This window comes from Lytechinus variegatus, chromosome 5 (genome assembly GCF_018143015.1).
Source record: "Lytechinus variegatus isolate NC3 chromosome 5, Lvar_3.0, whole genome shotgun sequence".
In the NCBI taxonomy this organism is placed as follows: domain Eukaryota; kingdom Metazoa; phylum Echinodermata; class Echinoidea; order Temnopleuroida; family Toxopneustidae; genus Lytechinus; species Lytechinus variegatus.
This window is the reverse complement of record NC_054744.1, coordinates 28832367-28853404: the sequence shown is the minus strand read 5'-3', so window position 1 is coordinate 28853404 and position 21038 is coordinate 28832367. Positions and strand designations below refer to the sequence as shown.

The 21038-nt window shown below is 35.4% G+C and overlaps 1 protein-coding gene across 1 annotated transcript in view; it reads left to right on the top strand.

Annotated features, from left to right (window-relative positions):
* LOC121415881 (adiponectin receptor protein 1-like) overlaps positions 1 to 15529 on the top strand; it is a 30363-nt gene extending 14834 nt beyond the window's left edge. The window contains exons 3-9 of the mRNA XM_041609257.1: positions 5771 to 5914; positions 8107 to 8321; positions 9954 to 10236; positions 10658 to 10841; positions 12422 to 12609; positions 13118 to 13311; positions 13721 to 15529. Coding sequence (XP_041465191.1) covers positions 5797 to 5914; positions 8107 to 8321; positions 9954 to 10236; positions 10658 to 10841; positions 12422 to 12609; positions 13118 to 13311; positions 13721 to 13873 — 1335 coding nt within the window. The 5' untranslated portion in view covers positions 5771 to 5796 and the 3' untranslated portion in view covers positions 13874 to 15529. The remainder of the gene's footprint in view (positions 1 to 5770; positions 5915 to 8106; positions 8322 to 9953; positions 10237 to 10657; positions 10842 to 12421; positions 12610 to 13117; positions 13312 to 13720) is intronic.
* Positions 15530 to 21038: the final 5509 nt, after the last annotated feature.

The following is a 21038-nucleotide window of genomic DNA, read 5'->3' as shown; positions in this document are numbered from 1 at the left end:
TTTTTTAATGAGGATCATAAATCAGCGGTGTTCAGCGGTTCATGATGGTGTGCCATAGAAGTTGAATGCAATCAGTGCTGTAGAGGTTTATTTCCAATTGATCTAATTAATGCCAATTTGTCATATTTCCAACTCATCTACTGTCATTTGGTCTACATACATGTACATGGTCCAATTGCCATTTCGTCTATAAACCATTTGGTCTATAAAGTGGATAAGTGTGAATTGGGAGAAATGAATGAAAAGAAAATTGATATTAGACCAACTAGTTGTTTATTAGACAAAATGTTCATTGATGAACTGGCAATGAGACGAAGTAATTATTGGACCAAATGGTTAATGAACCAAATGGTTGTTTTTAAACAAAATGTTGATGGACATAATGGCATTAGACTACATGAAGGTAGAGTAGATGAATTGGCAATAGACGAATCAGCAGTTTTCAGCAGTTTACTGCTGTAAAGCCCTATAGATTTGGACCAATTTGCTATCAGTGGGCTACAAGTACAACATTACGCAATTTCCTTTGAATTGTGTTTAACTTTGTCTTTAAACAAAGCAATACATGCTACCCATTGAAAACAATTGGCTATAAAGCTCTGTAATAAAAGGGCTCTGGTTGCATCTAAACTTTGAGGGAGAACCGCCCTGAACCACCATCAAAACTGGCCATGTACATGTATGATCACCCCTTTTGAGGAGCCCTTCAGGCTTACCTAACAAATTTCTGCACTTACTGTATAGGCCTATATGTAGCGACACTTAGTGCTTTAATTGCATAGAGGTAATTTGGAGATACAGTTGAGGCACGAATATTACTTTTTTTCTTCAAAGAAAATTTCACCTGAAATATACTTTAATCCCAATGGCATTCCACTCATTTGAAAGAGCTTAATACGCTCTTTCATTTGATACCAAACTCGTCACAGTAAATATTTCTTAAGATTTAGTAAATTTTACGATGTTTGGCAAGCAAATTAATTTCACTGAATTCCATGGGTGTATGTAAACTTTTGGCCTCAACTGTGCACATGCACATGTACAGTATGCAATGGTGGATCCAGCTAAGGTTGACACAATACATACAGGACCAGTACCATTTCATGAGCCTATTGTTTGTTCACAATGGTTCATTGTAGGCCTGTCAAAAGTATTGCATCTACATGTATAAAAATAGTTGGATCTGCCACTAATGTAATATATGGTGTTTAAAAAAGTTTTTATGACTTTATTTTTATGCATGAGTTGTGATCCTGTTCTTGTGTTTTATTTTTTTCTTTCTGGGATGGAATTGCTAAATAAAATTTCGACCAACTATAAGTTTTGCATCGAGAATTTTTTTAAATAGTGGTCTGCAATCTACACAGATCGGATTAGTTGAAAAATGATGATTGTGAATCTAATTTGGCATTTAGAACAGGTGACTGTCATGCATTTAAAGTCATGCCTAACTTTGTGAAAAGCTTTGTTTATTTTTACTTTTTACTAGTTTGTTCTAATTTCTGTTCTCTCTGTTGCCAGTGTTGGTGTTGGTGTTGGTTAAAGGTCAAGTCCAACCCAGAAAAATGTTGAGTTATATATAGAAAAATCAAACTAGCAAAATACATATTAAAATTTCATCAAAATCGTATGTAAATATTAAAAAGTTATGACACAAAACAGTGATATGCACAACTTGGTGACATGCAAATGAGGCAGTCGATGATGTCCCACACTATTTCTTTTGTTTTTATTGGTTGAATTATAAAGTATTTCATTTTTTACAGATTCGACAATATTAAAGAAAATACCTGTACAATATAGTATCAAAGAATGCTAATTCTACATGTTCAGGGAGGAATTAATCTTTGGCTCACTTGACAATGAGGAGAAAATTAGAATATTTCATATAATATAATACAAAAGAAATAGTGAGTGGATGATGTCATCAGTCTCCTCATTTGCATACCGACCAGGAGCCTGTTGCATAAAACTTTTTACCTGAGAAAACTCAGGTTGTTTTTACCGGAGTTTTTGCTCTGTGTTAAAGTCAATGGCAGAAATCAGACTAACCTTAGTTTTCAGTTTTTACCAGAGTTTTCTCAGGTTAAAAGGTTTATGCAACAGGCCTCAGGATGTGCATATAATTGTTATGTGAAATTAGGCAAAATTTTTAAAATGTCATTTATCTACATAATCCGATTTTCATGAAATTTTCAGTGTTATGCTTGTTGGATTTTTCTCTTTTTATTCAGTTTTTTTATCCATGGGAAGTTCAATATTTTTAAGCCAATATCCAAATGCAATATTTCTGTTTCTTCCAATAGCCGTTTACATGTAAATGTAGTTTTGATATTTGATCAAAGGATTTATAGATTGTAATGAACAGATCCAGGTAAATAACAAGAGTTTGGTAATGTATGTTTAAAAACAATATCTTGTAAAACTTTGCCATTTTTAATTCTATCTCAGGACTGGTGAAAATCATGAAAACTTCGTGTGATTTTGCTTTTAAAAGACACTTTTTTTTCAAAGTTAGTACATTTATTGCATGCTAAAACACAAAGTTTTTAATAATACATCCTGTGCTGTCCGCTTGAGTATGCGTACTACTGTATACCTGTAGCCGATACATGTACATGCTATAAACCTGGTGGGTGCTTCAAAAAGCCATTTGAAAGTTACAAATGATGGTCAGTTGGATCCAGTGCAGCAAAGTTTTTTTTTTCTTTTTACAAAAAAGGAATAAGAAATTAATTGTTGCCTCATCAAATGCCTAAATATTTTTTGCTCTGAAAGACTACAATACATGTACGTGTATACCGTTACTTGTGTCGACAAGTAGGTATGTATACTGTCTGTCACATAACCTGAATGACCAAAAAATAGCCTGTGAAACTTTTACCGTATCAATTTTATATGTATACAGCAAAATTACTGCACACCATTTTTCATTCCTACATATCTATTGTATTTCATTTTATAAACTTGTTTTGCACTTTGAACCTTTTCTGTTTCATACCACAAATATTAATTATAATCATGAACATGTTATTAATTATTAACGTAAACTGTGATGAGGGTATAGGGTTCAACGAGTTGCAAAATGCAAATTAATGAATAACCAATCGATATGAAAATTTCAAGTGTCCAAATTTGTGAAATACAATAATCTAACCTTTCAGGAATGACATACATGTACATGTACCTGGAATTTCAAAGTGAGACAGATATTAAGGTTATCCATTTCATTCATACAAATTTCAATTTGTTTGATTCAGTTTTAATTGCTCATAAAATTCCACAACAAAGAGAAAACAAAGTTCTGCCATATCAAAGCAAGACAGCAAAAAAAAAAAAACACACAATTGGATTGAAGAGGTACAGCAAGAAATAGTAAATCTTTTGATTAGCTGACCCTCATATAAAAAAAACCTTCATCTCCATAGTGAACAATAATACAAAGTTTTGTGAAAAACATACATGAATGTTCAATTCTTTCAGTTCCCTAATTATAGAAATTGACTCCCCCCCCCTCACAGGCCCAACTTAAGAATCTGCCCCAGTCTCTATTAAAATATACCCCTGAAATACATGTACATGTATAGCAGTGAAAAAAATACACGGGGGCGGCGGGCGAATTTGCCCCGGAAATGCCTAAATTTTCCCTGGAAATCACCCAAAATCATGCTTTCGGGAGCGACATGTAGATGATATGTCGCCCCCAAATTTATTGCAGAACGATAACAACTCAGCGGCCCACGAGCACCATATGCTCGAGCTCCGCTTTCCATTTAAAAATAATAAAAAATCCGCACTCAAAATCATGAACAAGCCTTGTAAATAGCGAGGAACACAGTTTCAAATTCCGAAGTTGCATCTTTTTTCTGTACCACGTTTTTCCATGAACATGGTATGAAAAAAAGAAAACTACGCAACGGTCGGGAAACGGTCGCATGTATAGGGGTCCATTATGACTACCACCATGGGCAATTTCTAATGCACATTTCCCCTACAGATATCATAATTCTGTGTTAAAATAATTCGAATTACACAGGAAATAAATCCCAGAGTCTGTTATAACCTCGCATTGGTGAGTTGTCATTCGGCTTTGCTTTTCAAAACAGCCTAGTAACATCCAAAATATCTTATTTGCTAATTATAACTTAAAAATCATTTGTTTAACTTTTCTAGGGGATGAGGTAAATATCAGAAAATAAATCATCAAACAAAGCTCCATCTATTTTTACAAGGGTATATTATTCAAAACTGCCAATAAAGTTTGATGATTTTTTCATTGTCATGTATTAAAGTTATTAATGAGTTCATTCTCACCAAATTTAGACTCCCCCATCATGCTTTTTCAAAGAACTTCAGGAAAAGTTTGGTATGTGGGCCTTTATTACATGGCCGAGTACAGGTTAATGTACTGGAATACATGTAGATGGAGTAGAAATTGGATATTGAATTCATTTATATCCAAGTTCAACTCACGGTCACACCCACACAAACACACCCATATCCAAGATTCTAAGCATGAAAAAAAAATTTAAAAATCATTCAATATCAAACAATACATGTAAGTAATAAAAATAAAGTGAACAGGTATTCCCCAAAATACAAAAACGTAGCATTTGAAAAGAGCCCCTGAAATGCAAAAAGTAGCCCCCGAAAGGTAGAAATGGAGCCCCCGAAATTTTACAAAAAATTGAAAATGGAGCCCCCGCAAAAAAACAATTAATTTTTTCCCTGATGTATACTGTACATTACATGGGTGACAGATCCTGAAGCTACATGTACATGTAGTACAGGAAGACTCAATTCCTGACAAAGGCTAATTGGTGACGATATATGCTTACGTAGCACATGTACCGGAATGCATTGCTGACGATAAATCCGAGAAAAGTATTATCAGTTTCATGCAAACCTGGTTTCATTTTCACTTTTCTTCTAAAAATTAAGACATTGATAGAGACTACATCTGTGAGGACTATTTGGCAGATATCTATAAGCAGTTTGAAGTGCAATGTACTGCTGGCTGAGATTAATGAACTAGCACAAAGATGGATTTTTGATCCATTTGACTCTATTAAAACCTCATATGTGGGAAGCATCTTGGTGTAGAATTAGATTATAAAATAAATATGGATATGTGGGGCCTTATTTTTTTCTTATTTTAATAGACAGTCTGTAATGTTCTCAAGGGACCATGACTTGATCAATTTATGAAGTGTAGTAAGAATTGAGAAAAATGGGGTCGGACGTACAAAAAGGTTTATTATTTTTATATGGAATTGCCCAACATGTAATGTTTCTATTAAAAGCTCTGCTATATTTATGCTACCAATAATGTGCAGTGACATAGTACATGCAGGCTCTCTTGTTTCATTTCATGGCTGGGTTTACAAATACATTTTTAAAAAGCATTTAGAATTTATTCAAAACCATATAATAAACAAATTTTACCAAGACTTTTCAATAGAACAGCATTTCTTTGCATTCACCATGAAATACTAATGCTAGATTCTTCCTTAGAAAACCTTTTATGCTACATTACATGATTATGTTATGTTTATAAATCATATTATGTACCATTGTGATATGGCAATCAAAATCAAATCAATTATGCTCTTATTGTTTTAAATATTCATTTAATTTTGCTTTTAATGTCCTACAAGTTGGTTGATATTGTTGATTTTGCATTCACCATATCACAACGGCCATCATTCTTTTGAATTTTTTTAAATATGTTATTCATGAAGCTCCCTTTTTTTTATATTAATATTTGCAGTAATTTGCTAATGCCCTACAAGCTGAATGAATAAATCACCAGATCTGGGAGAGAGGAGGGGTGACGAAGAAGATACCACTCCCAACCCTCAAACTTTTCTACTTTCATCACAACCAGACCAAGCCAGCCCGTCTAGCACTTCAGGTATTACTTGCTTTGTATACGAAAGGTGTTCATGTACAGTGTACATGTACATATTTCATTGATTGTGATTGTCAGGGCAGGGAAATAAGCTTATTTTGTTTGAAGGATTATTTATTCATTTTTTTTTTAATGTTGGGGCTACTGAGGAATGGAAAGGGGAGGGGCAGTTTCTTTCATTTTTTTGGCTATTTTTTTGGCAAAACAATATTTGGTATTAACTGAAGCATCATAAAATATTCCTCTGTATATGTTTACTTTAAAAACTTTGTGGCAGATCTTGGGTAACTCTAGAAAATATAGTTGAATCAAAGTTTTCTCTTTGGGGGTAGTTTGGGAAGGGGGGGGGGGGAGGGGCTAAATACTGAATTTGGGTATTGAGAGGAAAATCACCTGTCTCAGGCCCTCATTATTTCCTACATCAGTGATTTTAAGGAAGTAAATTCATGGCCTTCTTTAAAGCTTTCATATAAATTTAGTAAATAAAAACAACAATGAACGTATTGGTATTGACTCAGAGAGGCACCATGAGAGGCATGCAGAAATAATTTATCAATTGATTTCCTGGTACCCATTTGGTCAGGACTACTGTACATCATACATGGGAAGGCCAAATGGAGATTATCGCCTTTGCAAATAACGTTAGACTTGGATTTAACCTCTTATTCCATTGAGTATATCAATATAATAATAACAAAAGACACTGTATATATACATGTAATTGTGCACTATATTTTCTTGGAGTTGTTGCAAACCACTATTAATCACTGGCTCACATTTTTATAATCAACAAAACACCCGACCTGATCAATATTTACATTAATTTGCAAATTGAATAATTTATTACGTCATAAATGAAATTTGACTACATTGTTGCCACCTTGTATGCCAGATGTCAATGCAAACGGTAGTTCAACCCACACTATTCTTGTTTATATGCCATGAATAGGTATTGATTGAATACCAGATATCGTATGCAAAACACACTGGTGTCATTATTATGACGTACATGAACCAGCTCATGATTAATTCTGTCCTGGGTTGCTGACAAATACCATGTGCAAGTTGGCCAACACCTGTACATAGAATGCCTGTTGATTTAGCATAGGGGGGGGGGTCCTTTACTGTGTCTGTGTATTCCTAGAATTGTCATTCCCAAATTAATCCAATACATGTAGCAATTCATTTAGGTCATTAGTCTATTATTAATTGTCCCCAATTTTCAGACTGTACATTGTACTTGTCCCCCATGATGTCATGCAGTTTTTATGCCCCCTTTTTATAGAAAACTTCAAATATATGGTAAAATTGCTACTTACATGTAAGATTTCTTGCAGGTGCATTATTGATATTATCTACAGTATTTTTTTAATGCTCTGCCTGTGCTGTAGGCTACATGTACTAGATGCATGTATGATAAAGAATCCTTATGGCTTTTGCTTTGAATAATAGAATCTACATGTACTCAATCAATTTATTTAAGCCAGGCAGAACTTTAAAAATAACCAGGGTCGTGAGACGTCCCTGCTTTCACCTCCTGGTCATTTGGTCAGCCAGGAAGTTGGCAGAGTTTGGACAACACAATTGCAAACAGTACATGTACATGATCTCTACACTGAACTGGTATATATGTGCATGCCGGTACATGTGGGTAATGAATATTAATTGATTGCATTGTGTTAAATTGTATATTTGTAAAATAATGGCTGGTGTTTCCATGAATTATGTATTATTTCAATCGATTTGTTTTCTTTCATCTCTGTGTAAAGATGGTACTGTACATTTTCATTGTATAATAAAGCCTTGTGAGTATTGGGATGATGTTGCGTTGCTTCTTATACATGTAGAGGACAATTCTGTAAAATACACTGTGCATGTATGTGTACATGTGGTACAAAGGTGTATCAACAGGTAACACCATTCCTGTCAAAACTAAAAAAGCTTTTTAATTTGTTTGTTGGTAGGATTTATTAAAAAGATGCATAGGAAGAAAGCAACAAAAAAACAAAAACACCAGCCCCAATTTTTGCAAGCCCAAGTTTCGTACTCTGGCTTTATTCTTATATTCATACCACATGTGGGTAGAGTAGACAAGTGCTTCAACAAGAAACAACCCTGTTCTGGAGGAAAATTATTAAAACTCAAAAGACGTTTCTAATTCCTTCATTGTGTTTTAACCTTAAATGTCAAAATAGGTATAGTACGAAGGCGCATCAAGAAGAAACGCCAGCCTCGATCTTCACAACCCCAAGGATCTGACTCTGATTCTATGGATGAGGATCCTGAGGTAGGGTCTAACCAACCCTTGAGGGACGACCAAGAACCCAGGGATCCCTCAACTATCACTGTAGAGGAAGTCACTGAAGTTGAGGAAACTTCGACCCTCAGGTCAAGCGATGGAGAAAAAGAGGTAAGAAGGTCTGGCTTTGTTTCATAGCGTGTGGTAATAATCCAAGATTTGAATTTGGCTTCTTTCCCACTTAAGGAAGAATGGTGCCTATGTGTAGATCATCATTAAAAAAAATATTTTAGACTTAGGAAGTATTTTATGGATACAAACTCCACCTGTTCTTACTTAACACACCCTATGGAGTATGAACTCAGACGTACAGCTGGGATGACGGAAAAAGTGATTTCAAGCTGGAAGCTTTTGTTTGGGTACCAGTAGTTGGTCTTGCAGTTTTGAGTAAGATGAGGGGGAGGGTAGGGGAAGTTGTGAGCTTTTAGTATTAAGAGTGAATAGGGATTGCTATACAATTGGTGCTTATTATGACCCCACCAAAAAATGAACATATTTTGTAAAGTTATGCCATATTTCAGGTATGTAATCGTGAAGTCAGTTGATAAAAATATTACATTCAAATGAAGTTTGTTAATCTAGGCGTGCAGATTAGTGATGTTGTCTACATTCAACACTCGGCATGAAGCAGTGCATTTTGTGGTGGGGTTCATTATTTTGAGTAAAACTGTACAGTGCATGTTCAAGAATGCCCCCACTTACATGTAGTATGCAAAACAGCTGAAACCGTCTGGCTAACAGCTTTTACATAGTCTGAATGAATGAATTATTGACTTCCCTTTCACAGCTGTCTTCACGGTATCAAGTCTTGCCTGTGCCAACTGGCCTTGGATGATATACATTGTAACAACAGTCAAGACAGTTTTCATAATGTGAATACAGCATTAGTGAAAATATTGAATCCCAATACAGTATTAAGATAATATTCATTGTATTTGTTCAGACTAGAGTGTTTTCTAAGTTTGCTTGTCATATTATGTGTCTTCGTGTGATATTTGTTCTCTTTTGTTTTGCCGTAGGCCTATTTCTTTTCCTGATAAATACCCCCCCCCCAAAAAAAATGAGTAGCTAAACATGGAAATGTACACTTTTGAAGCTTTGACTGAAATGTCCATAAATTCTATGTCTAAAATATTTATTGAAGGATGATCATATTCCTGTCAGAAGCCAGTTTCCTAATCTTGGCTTATCTGCACCCTTCCAGAGGATCCTATTTCTAATAAGGGATTTCTTTTTCAGATCTACATGTACATTTACATGGCTACATGTATGTTAATATGGATGTGTGTCTGCCACAAAATTTCCATTTTTGTCATATGATACTGTTGTGCTTTGTGGCTGATTCCTGAAGAAAGTGGAATGGCATCTTTGCTTTATCTCATACATATCTGTATCACCAAAAGGTTAAATGATGGTTAAAACACTAGATCTTTTATATTGATCTGTATTCTAAAATTTGAAAGTCTGTCCCCGTGCTCCTTCAATTTCATTCTTTTGCCTGTTATTGCTCATTAATTATGCTTTCTTTCCTCTATTTTTTCTGTTCATGAATTTAATAGCAATTCATGTTTTTTCCAGTTTACTTTTGTAAATTAATATTTCATTTTTTCTCAGATAAGTGTATGAAAGCAGCCAGGTGATCGGCTGACTCACTATTTCAGCCAGAATGTAAACTTGTAATCTACATACATGTACATGTACGTTTCAAGGTAAATTTCATTCCAACTCTCTTCCACTCCACAGGTGAAGGAGCTTGAGGTTGAACCTCAACCAGCCGGAGGGAGCGATAGTGAGTACGACTTTGCCTTGCTGAAGCAGCAGGCCGACGAGCTGGCTCACAAGTTTGTCCAGAAGGTGAAGGACGTTACCTGGAAGGTCACCCACCATAATTTTTTACCGGATTGGCTGAAGGACAACGATTACCTTCACTACCACCACCGCCCTCCTCTACCGTCGTTCAGGACATGCTTTAAGTCCATCTTTAGAATTCACACAGAGACAGGCAACATATGGACACATCTTCTAGGTGAGCTTTGAGACCAAAGACCGCATCCACTCAGATGTCTAGTTCATTTTCGTAACTGGAGAAAAAAAAGTATTGCGCTGCATTATTCTTGTAGAGAGCTTTCATTGATAATGATAGTTTTGGTTATGTATCTGTGTCAAGTACTGTGAATGTGTGAACAATGATATTATTACATAAAAAATGTAATGAAATTTAGGCAAGCATGATTCACTTTTGTGAAATTTTCAGTAGTGATTGGGGATATTGGTAATTGATTTTTAATAAGAAGTATATGTAACATAGGTTCATTTTAAAGCTTCGTTATTACCTTTTCAAACTTTATAGAAAATCAAAGGCATTTCAGCTAACTTTATTGTGTGTTGTAACTGGAATGGATGCATATTATCACAATTATTCGTGCTTTTTTGTTCTGTTCGAACAGGTTGTATAGCTTTTATTATCATAGCCATCTACTTTTTAGTACAGTCCATCATGTCAAGGGATGACTGGCAGGAGATTGTGGCATACATGATGTTTTTCTTGGGCGCCATTTTGTGTCTCGGATTCTCCTGCCTCTTTCATACATGTTACTGCCATTCTTCTCAAGTCTCTAAAATATTCAGCAAGTAAGTCATGCATTGTATTTATTCATGTAGTTGTTTATTGATCAATTAATTTATAAATTTTTATTTTAATATTCATTTGTTTTTGGTTGATTCATTGGTTTGTTCGTTCATTAGTTCGATTCAATCAATCAATCAATCAAATCAAATGTAATGAAATCATTCGTTCATGTAGTAATTTATTTATTTTTTGAATGAATAATTATTTATTAGATAATATGTAAATAAATAAATAATGAATTAATTCAGTAATTAATTAATTCATTTGTTGATTCCTTCATTCCTTCATTCATTCATACATACTTTTATTCAATTTATTATTTCATTTTTCAGATTAGCAATTTTTTTTCTTCAGATTAGCAATGTTATTATTCTTGAAGGAGATAATTAGCTTTCCTGTATAAAGAACAATGATATATTTGTGACACTCGGCGAAGGGAAAAATGATAGGTGTAGAAGCATCCTCTCCTGAAAAGGGATTAAAAGGCCTTTGTAATGAAAACTGTGGAAAAGGGAACAAAGTGAAATGGATGCCTATAATAATGCCATTAAGGCCAACTTATTAGCTCACCAATTGGATGTATCCTGTTCTTTATGGTTCTAACATGTAAACATTGTACACTGCAAGTGTCAATGGAATAACCTATTGTGTTTTTATGAGGATAAAAATAGCCATGAGGGTTGCTCCTTGTACAGTCAATTGAAACACATGCTCTAGAATGACAGGTAGTTAAACATGCGATGTCTAATTGATATAAGAAATGAGGCCCTTTTTAAAGGTCATGTTAAGGAGACCTGCAAATCCAAAGTTTAGATACATTAGCCTCTGCTTCATAACCTGAATATTAAATCGGGTTTGTTATTCATTAAATCTTCATTAGAATTCTTCATTAGTAAGTTTTGGTTAGAGTTTAATCCTCTCCCCCCTCTCCTTCATTAGTCTTTGAAGTCACTGAGTGTGAACTGAGGTCCGATATAGGGAGAGTTATTAAAAATGCAACTAAAAGTGAAAGTTGAACCCCACATGCAACTTGCTGAAATCAAGTAGTGTTTGAACTTTGGGACTATATTTGTGTTGGATTGCAACTGTTTGCAATGGGCCCCAGAACATGTGTGTTGTACATGTACAAACTGTGTTGAAGGTGACCTTCACAGTTTATACCGATATACATACATGTAGCTGTGCCATTAATAAACAAAGTCTCATATCTGATAAAAGGTGAAATATTGAAAAGAAAAAAAAAACACCTACACAGCAAATTCAATACAGGAACAACACATGAACAATATTGCTATCATAATACGGTAGTCAATAAATAGGATATATGTCCATGTGATTTTCTCCACTAATATGTAGAGATAATAGTAGATTAAATTTTCGAGATATGTGTAGTTTTATTCTGAGTGGACTGCTTTTTATACATTTTATTGCTCATCTGTCTGTCTCTCTTTTTCCGTCTTCCTCCTGCGCTTTCTTTCTCTCCCTCCTTTTCTCTGTCCATCCCCATCTCCACCCCCTTCTTCTGCCCCCTCTCTTTACCTCTCACTTCTCTTCTCTGTTTTCTGTTCATTGATTGTTACAGACTAGACTACTCTGGCATCACTTTCCTGATAGTTGGATCCTTTGTGCCTTGGCTCTACTTTGGTTTTTACTGTGAGAACATCACCCGTTACGTCTACTTGGCCCTTATATTGGTCCTTGGTGCTCTCTGTCTCTTTGTAGCTCTAAGGGACACATTCAGTCTACCAAAGTACCGTCCCCTCAGGGCAGGTAGGTTCTTAATCCATTACTGTGTGGTTTTTACTGTGAGAACATCACCCGTTATGATTACTTGGCCCTCGTAATGGTCCTTCAGCTACAAAGAAACAGCAAGCACGAAGGTGTTTGCTGTCTCTTTGTAGCTCTCACAGGCACCTTCAGTGTACCAAAGTAATTTCCCCTCGGGGCAGGTAGGTTCTTAAACCATGTCTTCAGAATTTGATTTATCCCTAGGTATATATTTCTATCACCTTGTTTTAAGTAATTGCCGATGGTCATTGTTCAGGGAATAATTTTGCTTTACCAAATTTAACTAGCATTTTTGGTCATAATAGAAAAGTCCTCAACTGCATGTACGTTTTGTACAGTCCTATGTGAAAATATGCTGCACAAAAGACTTTTTGTGCAGCACTCTTCAAAAGATGTGGAGCAAATTGTGATGCAATACCCCAAAAAAATTTCCCTGTCGTTTCTCCAACTCCAACTTGAATTGTTTTGGATCCTTCCTCCCTCTGTGCAGGTCTATATGTTGCTTTAGGCCTCAGCGGGGTGATACCAGCCATTCATTACGTGAGCATCAACAGCTTCTTGACGGCCATCCAGGGGGGTGGACTCGGCTGGATGATACTCATGGCATGCCTCTACATCTCAGGAGCATTACTCTATGCTATACGCATCCCAGAACGGTTTTTCCCTGGAAAGTGTGACATTTGGGTGAGTCGGATGCTCAGGACCCTTTAACATATAGCTAAGCGATCAAGATATCAACTAATGGAGACCTACATGTATGCCTAATAGAACTTTTGCTATGATCTATGGAAATATATATATGCACATTGAATATTGTACATATCGTGGTCCCACATGTAGACTTTCATGTGGGTAGATCCCAGTGTGAAATTAACTGAAAATGATCTTTGAGAGTCAATAAAGAAGGGAATATTCTTCATTTTCTAAATAGTTTCCAACCTAACACAATTTCAAGGAAATATGGAAAGTAGATGGGTATTTCACGGGTGTAAAATCTTTCAAAATAAAAGTAATGACTGAAATTAAATGATAATTGTCAGGATAACCTTTACATTTGTCTCTCTCTCTCTCTTCCCGCAATTCTTTGTCACAGTTTCAGAGTCATCAGATATTCCATGTCCTGGTTCTAGCAGCTGCCTTTGTCCACTACCACGGTATCAACACAATGGCTGCGTACAGGGAGCAGATCGGAGAGTGTAATGCCGGTGACCTTTACACAGACATAGCAACCACTGTTGAAAACTGAACCCAAAACTGAAACATCCTTTTGAATCACTGTCTTGAAGTTCTTCAACTTATAGAGACAAGATCAGTATTCTCCCCATGTATGAGGATTTGCTCAACCCAAGTATCTTGGGGAAATTTACCTTGGGGGAAATTGTGCAGTTTTGCCATCGTGGACTGTATATTTTTTATTGCAGTAATAAAGTGATGTATTTCTTGTCTTGGATCTCAGGCTAAGCTCATTCATTTCTTCAATAGGTGTGACGGGAAACTTCTCTGCATTCTATAGTACTTATACAACTTGGAGAAGAAAGCGAGTCGTAGTGTATGCTTAGTACCTCTGCACGACTTGACAAAAAATGCAAAGTATTGTGACATTAAAATTTTTATGTTAGATGATATTTGGTCCATGAGATTAGATATTTTAATATGGAGGTTTGCTCTGTTTTAAACCAGAAATCTGCCTTGAACTGCTTTTTATAATTGAGGTATTAATGCCATGGAAACCAAATACTTTTTCCATTTCCCAAATCCAAACCACCAAAGACCAAGGGAAACTGGGCCCTATATTTTCTTACAAGAATTATCCATTCAGATGTAGTCAATACCTTCTGGTATGTTGGAATTTTAGTGACTAAATTGCGAAAAAAATGTAAAATTAATGATTGTTTGCACATGTACATTGCACCATATGATGAGGGGGGGGGGATATTGGTTTTGTTTGGTTTGCTTTTTTTATACCTTTGTTTTGTTATATTAATTCTCTGATTATAATTTTGCCTTGTATTCATCACATTGTTATGTTATGGACAGCATGTTCCCAGCAATGAGTCGAATTGACTCTTCCCCCTATGCAAGGCCGAACTGTGCATATAAGTAATGATTTATTGACACATGAACTGTGCAACCAGATGTTTTGTGTTTGTTTGTTTTTTTGAGGGGGAATTCAGTCATCATAAAAATACAATTTCTGAACAGTAGCTGCTCAGAATGTGTTCCTAAAAAAAATAGTTGTCAGGTATGGCATCCTTGAGCATTAGAAGTAGATAGGAACTGGAAAACCCTCCAATATTTTGAAGTTTCCTCACAAGTCAATCGGATCTCATTATACATTATGAACATAAGGCCTGATCCCACTGTCCGACGGACATAAAACGTACTCATAACGGATACAGCGGAAAAGCAAAATTACGGGGTGGCTCCATCCATTTTCATCCGCTCCAGACAATGGACGAAATGGTCGAACAATGAAATCACAGTGGACGGATGCTTGATGGATATAGTGCATATGAGACACGTATGCAAAGAGTACACGACAGATACAAAACGTTTTCCAACGGATCGCAAGATTCTTTTCCGTTTTACATCCTCTCTGCATCCGTAAATGCAGTGGGACCAAGCCTTCAAGCATTGACTTTTAGATTCAACTGAAGTTCCAAACTACCTGTTTTGTAGTGGGGTGGAGCAGAAAAGGATGATTGAATGTACTTCCTAATATTGAACATGAAGTGATGTCTGAAAGTGGGGAAAGCTTAAATTCCTGTCCACGTCGTGTTACAAAGTAATGTCTGTATTTGCTATGCACACAGGCCATGTCCTTGCTGCAAAATGGATGCATGAGGCATAATTTCAATTCGGACTATAAAGACCTAATTTCACTTTGGTATTCTAATTCTATTATGACCTATGGATGTATTTTCATGTATGATATAAAAGTTCTTTTAAAATATACTTTGTGTTGTCCATTCATTTGCATTTTAGTTGTAACATTTACACTTATTTTGAAAAATGTTCTTAAAATTTGCTTATATAATTTATGTTGTTTATATGATAATTAGTAATTATGAGGCACTTTTATACCTTTTAATTCCAATGAAATGCTTAATAAAATATGTCGTATGTCATCTATTTTCAATTTGATACATGAAAAAAATAGTTAAACCCTAGATATCAACATTGAGATTGAAGAATAACTTGAAATTATGTGTATGTAAAGTAGTATTTACATGTACTTTTATTCCTTTATTTCTCATATAACATTTCATTTTACAGTGCAGATGTATAGAGTTTGGGTATACCTGGCATTTAGTTCATAGATAAACAAAAATATCTGGACAATAGAAAATGGAAATTCTTGAAGGTCATGTAGCACATGGTGAACTATGAATTGAAAGAATGATATTTTCTCAGGATAGGTTCTCTTTGGTACTGGCCATTTATTGGTGTTGATCACACTGAACCAGGGCCCTGTCTGGGTCACTGACAAAGAGTTACGATTGCTCCCAAGCAGCTATGGAAATCCGTCAGTGTCATGATTTTTTCTACAGGAAATATGCACAATGTTCTTTGTAAACAAAGAGAAGCACAGTGAATTTTCAAGAAAACAATGAATGCTTGAATATACATCGTAGTTAAAAAATGTTTTGAACGAACATGCATAATTGAGGTTGAGGTAAATGTCTATTAAACCAACTACATTGATGTTCACATCCTACCGGGTACCCACTTAACACATGGGTGTTTGGGTAATGCAGTTGAGACACAGACTCGGCTACCTACAAGTTCCTCTGTTTGTGAGCTTGTGTATAGCTTCAAGGACGATTTTGTGAAACCGCCCCCTGGTTCATGTGTGTTTGTAGACTGTATATCAAAATAGACCCCCAGAGAACATTGTATTTGAGTGCTCAATCTACGCAGCACTTTGTGATTGAATTACACATGTACCCAGTACTATGGACCTTTTTTGTGTTCTTCGAGAACAAAACAACGTCGGTTCTATTATTCTATTTGTGCTTGATTCTGAGGTGTTTGAGGGACCTTCTGCTATTCAAGTTTTCATCTTGAATGAGGTCTGTTTTCACATTATAATCTTGAAAGCACTTGAAAGGATTCACAGAGAATGTTTTTCATGTCTGACAGAATGTAAATTGTGTATAGTTCCAGATTTCCAGTGTCCCGATAAAGACAAAGCTTCATGTGTGATGTTAGGTCTGACTTTTGTGATTGGATTGTATAAATTTTTATGTACAATCACTCATAAAAGTTAGGTCCTATTATCAATTATGAAGCTTAGCGTTGTAGGGCACATGTAGGTTTACTGGGCAAATCCTTCACTTATTAAAAAAGAAGAAAGGTCCCCAGGCCTGGGACTTCTGCATTAAATTGCTAGTCTTGTATCAAGACCCACTTGTTAATCAAAGTTTCAATCAGGGTCAGTGTCTGTAGACTAACCAGTGACAGATACTCCATGATATTTGTCCACAGAAACCTTACAAAGTCCTCGTTATGCATTTCTTATTTTGGTTCAATTAGTTGTAGTTTTCTTGAATGTTTTTTTTTTTTTTGGTTGTACAGTGCAGTAATTGTATCTTGGAAAACTTCTGGAAACTTCAGGAAAACATGCAGTTGTACACACAGTTTTGACTATACATACATGTACATCAAGAAAATGCTTTGTTGTAAATCTATGGTTAATCTTTATCTGCGACAACCGACTGCATTCAAGAAACACAATATAATCTATAGAAAGGACATAATTCTTTGTTACATTGTGCAATTACTGAATGGATTCATATGATGATAAATTATACAAAACTTATACAAAAATTTATATACATTATGATTGAATTATATAATATACATGTACATGAATGTTGAATTCTAATGATTACTGTGATCATACATTTGTTATACTTTTGATGGACTGAGTACAGTATTACACCCACTACTTTCTGTTTTTTGTATAGGATGCTGTTAAGCATTCTTCGTTTTCTTATAAGGATCAAATGACCATCATAATTTTGTTTTTCAACCAGAATCCATAAGATATTCCTGATTGCTTTATGAAAGGGTCTATATATCAAAGACTATAATAGCAGTGCTCAGGAGTCTTCTGTTTAATAGGGCTCACTGTTGGGCTTGAGCTCCGTACAGTTCAACCCCCTCTTAAAAACTGACCATTACAGGTATAACTAAAAAGTTTATTCCAACTACATTGCGGCATACGTAAACCAGTTATAGCTTGTTATACATGTACATGTATAGTACATGAGAAGTGTTATATTATAATAAAAAAGATTATTTGTATAAAAAATTATGACGATTTAGGCTATTGTCGTCACCCTTATACAGTGCGTATCAAAAAAAGTTTACACTTAGAAAAAATCCTGTAAAATTATATATTTGTAATATCCTAATGATTTTTCCACATTTTAGCATTAGTGCAGATCCATTTAAGCAAATGACGATATAACTGTCGAAAAATATTTCCGCTTGAGTGAGCACCACTTACTTTTGGAAAGTTGGTGAAAAATGATTTGCGCAGAACTTTGAAATAGTTATGGGAATAAAAGTAGACCTTAATCATGGAGAACACGTGGAATTTAGCTATTAAAATTGATTTGAAGACATATTTTACCTTTTTAAACTTGTTTCCTTGCCCAAAACACTTCGAAGAGTGCATTGCGCCCCACCCCACTCCCCCACACACCGAGTCCATCGTGACGATATTTGCTTTACACTGAGCTGTGATTTACATGAAATGGCTTAGGCTTGATTTTCATATTGTTAATCATTGCCAAGCTTGGGAAAAGTGTGGAGAAACAAGTATTAAATGAAAAATGAAATGTAAACCAACTTTAAATGATAAAAACTTAGTGAAAAGTGCTGGAGATGGCTGATATAAACTTTTGTTCAGATTCAGGTATGTCCTCAGATCCAGCTGGCACAAAAAGGGTAGAGGTTGTGCTTACTAAGTGTTAAAATTTCAAATTTGGGCAGCAAAATTGTTACAAAATGCTTGAATGTATCTGTTTTATTTCAATTGGCTAAAAGTGCTAGGGAAATTTATGAGAAATGCTTCGCAGGGTAAGTTTGATTTCGCCCTTTCCCCTTGACACAGCGTGAAAACAAGCATTTCTGCGCAAACAGATTTCTGCGAGCTTTACAAAAATGGACAGTGCTCACTCAAGTGTAACATTCTGTCAAAACTTTTACTTTCATTTGATAGATGAGACCCAAACCCATAATTATATGTGAAAAAATTACCCACATGTTGCATATTTTTGAATTCCCAGGGCGTTTTCAAAGTGTAAACTTTTTTTTGATACGCACTGTATATAGATGTATTACATGTAAAGTATCAAGGTACGTATACCTTGTGATGATTTGGGTCAGGGTTCTTATCTGAGTTGGAGACTGTACATGCACACATGTACAGTGTTGCTGAAAAGGTCGTGAACCCCTCCAGAAAATGAACGCATTTGATAGTGTTCAAGTTTTGTCATCTTTTAGATATCTAATTGTGAAGTCAGGTGGATGGAATATTTATTCGATATAGTTTGTTTCTCTGGGCTGGCTGGACATTGTTGCGTTGTTGTCTGCGTCCACCTCTCCGCATGGAGGAGTGCATTTTCTTGTAGGGTTTACTAACTTTTTAGAACCATTGGGTGACATCTCAAATACTAGTGGGTGACTTTTCGGGACCAACTTCATCTTATGTTTAGTGTTATAGTAGTGTAAAAATTGACCTAACACCAACACCAAAAGGTCAACACTGAACTTGAAATCACCCATTGTACATGTAGGTTGGAGTGATGGGATACATGCGTTATGGAGAAATTATTCAGTTTCCATTAAACGGGTTAAGTGTCCTATGTGATAGATCCGTGTGTAATTTTAATATCGATTCCATTTGTACACACAATTAACTACAGCTTTTCTTCCTGCGAGGTTGAAGAAGGATTTAAAATTTGTGCCTTAGTATAGTGTTGATAAATGGAAATCTGTAAGTACATGTACATGTAAATCTGAAGTAATCCATGTATATTTATTCATTTGGTGAAAATCTTCAGGTTTTCTGGAAGAGTCTACCAGCTGATTCTGTAAATACCACTATTTTATTTCATATCATAAAAGAGAGATCCTACTTGAAATGTACCATTGGTTGTTTCACAAAGATTTGACGTCATATGGAAGTAGATTTAATGGGAATTTGAAATCAAATCTTTCTTATTTTATTGTATAAATCTATCTTTTTGTTTAATTTTTTTTCAGTGATAACCCAACTGCCATTTAATGCTTAACTCTGGGACCTGTTTTAACACTACAATTAAAAGGTGGAAGGGATAATTCTTGATAGCTCATTATTTATCCCTTTTCTCACATTGCAATTCATAATTTGTTCCGAATAGGATTGTAGATTTTCATAGATAACCAGTACATGTATGTCATATATGCACTGACAATACTTTTTGGGCTTGGCATAAAATGGATTTGCAAGATATGCACGTCATCTGGTTCACTTTTGATGTTTCATAACATGTGCAGTGATGCTCAAAAGTTAGTGAGCCCCTCCAGAAAATGAACACATTTAAAGTATTCAGGTTCTGCCATGTTTTCTATATGTAATTGTGAAGTTAGGTGATTAAATATTACATTTAATGAAGTTTGTTTCTTTGGGTTTGTCAAACATTGTAGTGTTCTTGTCTACATTCAGGATGCAGCATGATGGAGTGCATTTTGTGATGGGGTTCACAAATTTTTTAGCACAACTGTATATGATCTCTTATATGTATTTTTTTTCCGCTTGACATAGGTGTATGTAGGACATACAAAATTTATAGAAAGTAGATTTGAGTACATGTACATGTTAATTTAAGGGGAATATTAAAAGTTGATGTGGAGAGAGATATCAAATTGATTTTTATTGTCGACTTTAGGTTGTGGAACTGACTTTTGATATTTGGGAAACTTGATGGGTGAATCGGACCTGAGGAGATGATTTAAGAGAGAAAGAAAGAAGAATAGGTAGAGAAGAGAAAGAAGAATAGGTAGAGAAGAGAAAGGAAAAAGAAGGGGGAACAGAGAAGAAAGAAGTACAGAGAGAGGGAGGGGGGGGGATAAGTACAATACTGAGAGGAAAAAATGAGAGAAAGAGGAGTAGAAAGTGGAGGAGGGAAAGAGGAAGAGAAGGGGTAGAGATGAGGACAAGAGGGAGCAGATTAGGGAGGGAGAGAGAAAGAAAGGGTGGGGGGGGGGAATGAGAAGAGTAATGAGAGGGAAGAGGTATGACGGAGAAATAGAGGAGAGGGGGGAAAAGTTGAGAACAAAAAAAAATAAGTGGAGGAGAGAAAGTAAGAAGGGGTACAGAATAGAAAAGAAGGGAACAGAGAAGCACAAGAGAAAAA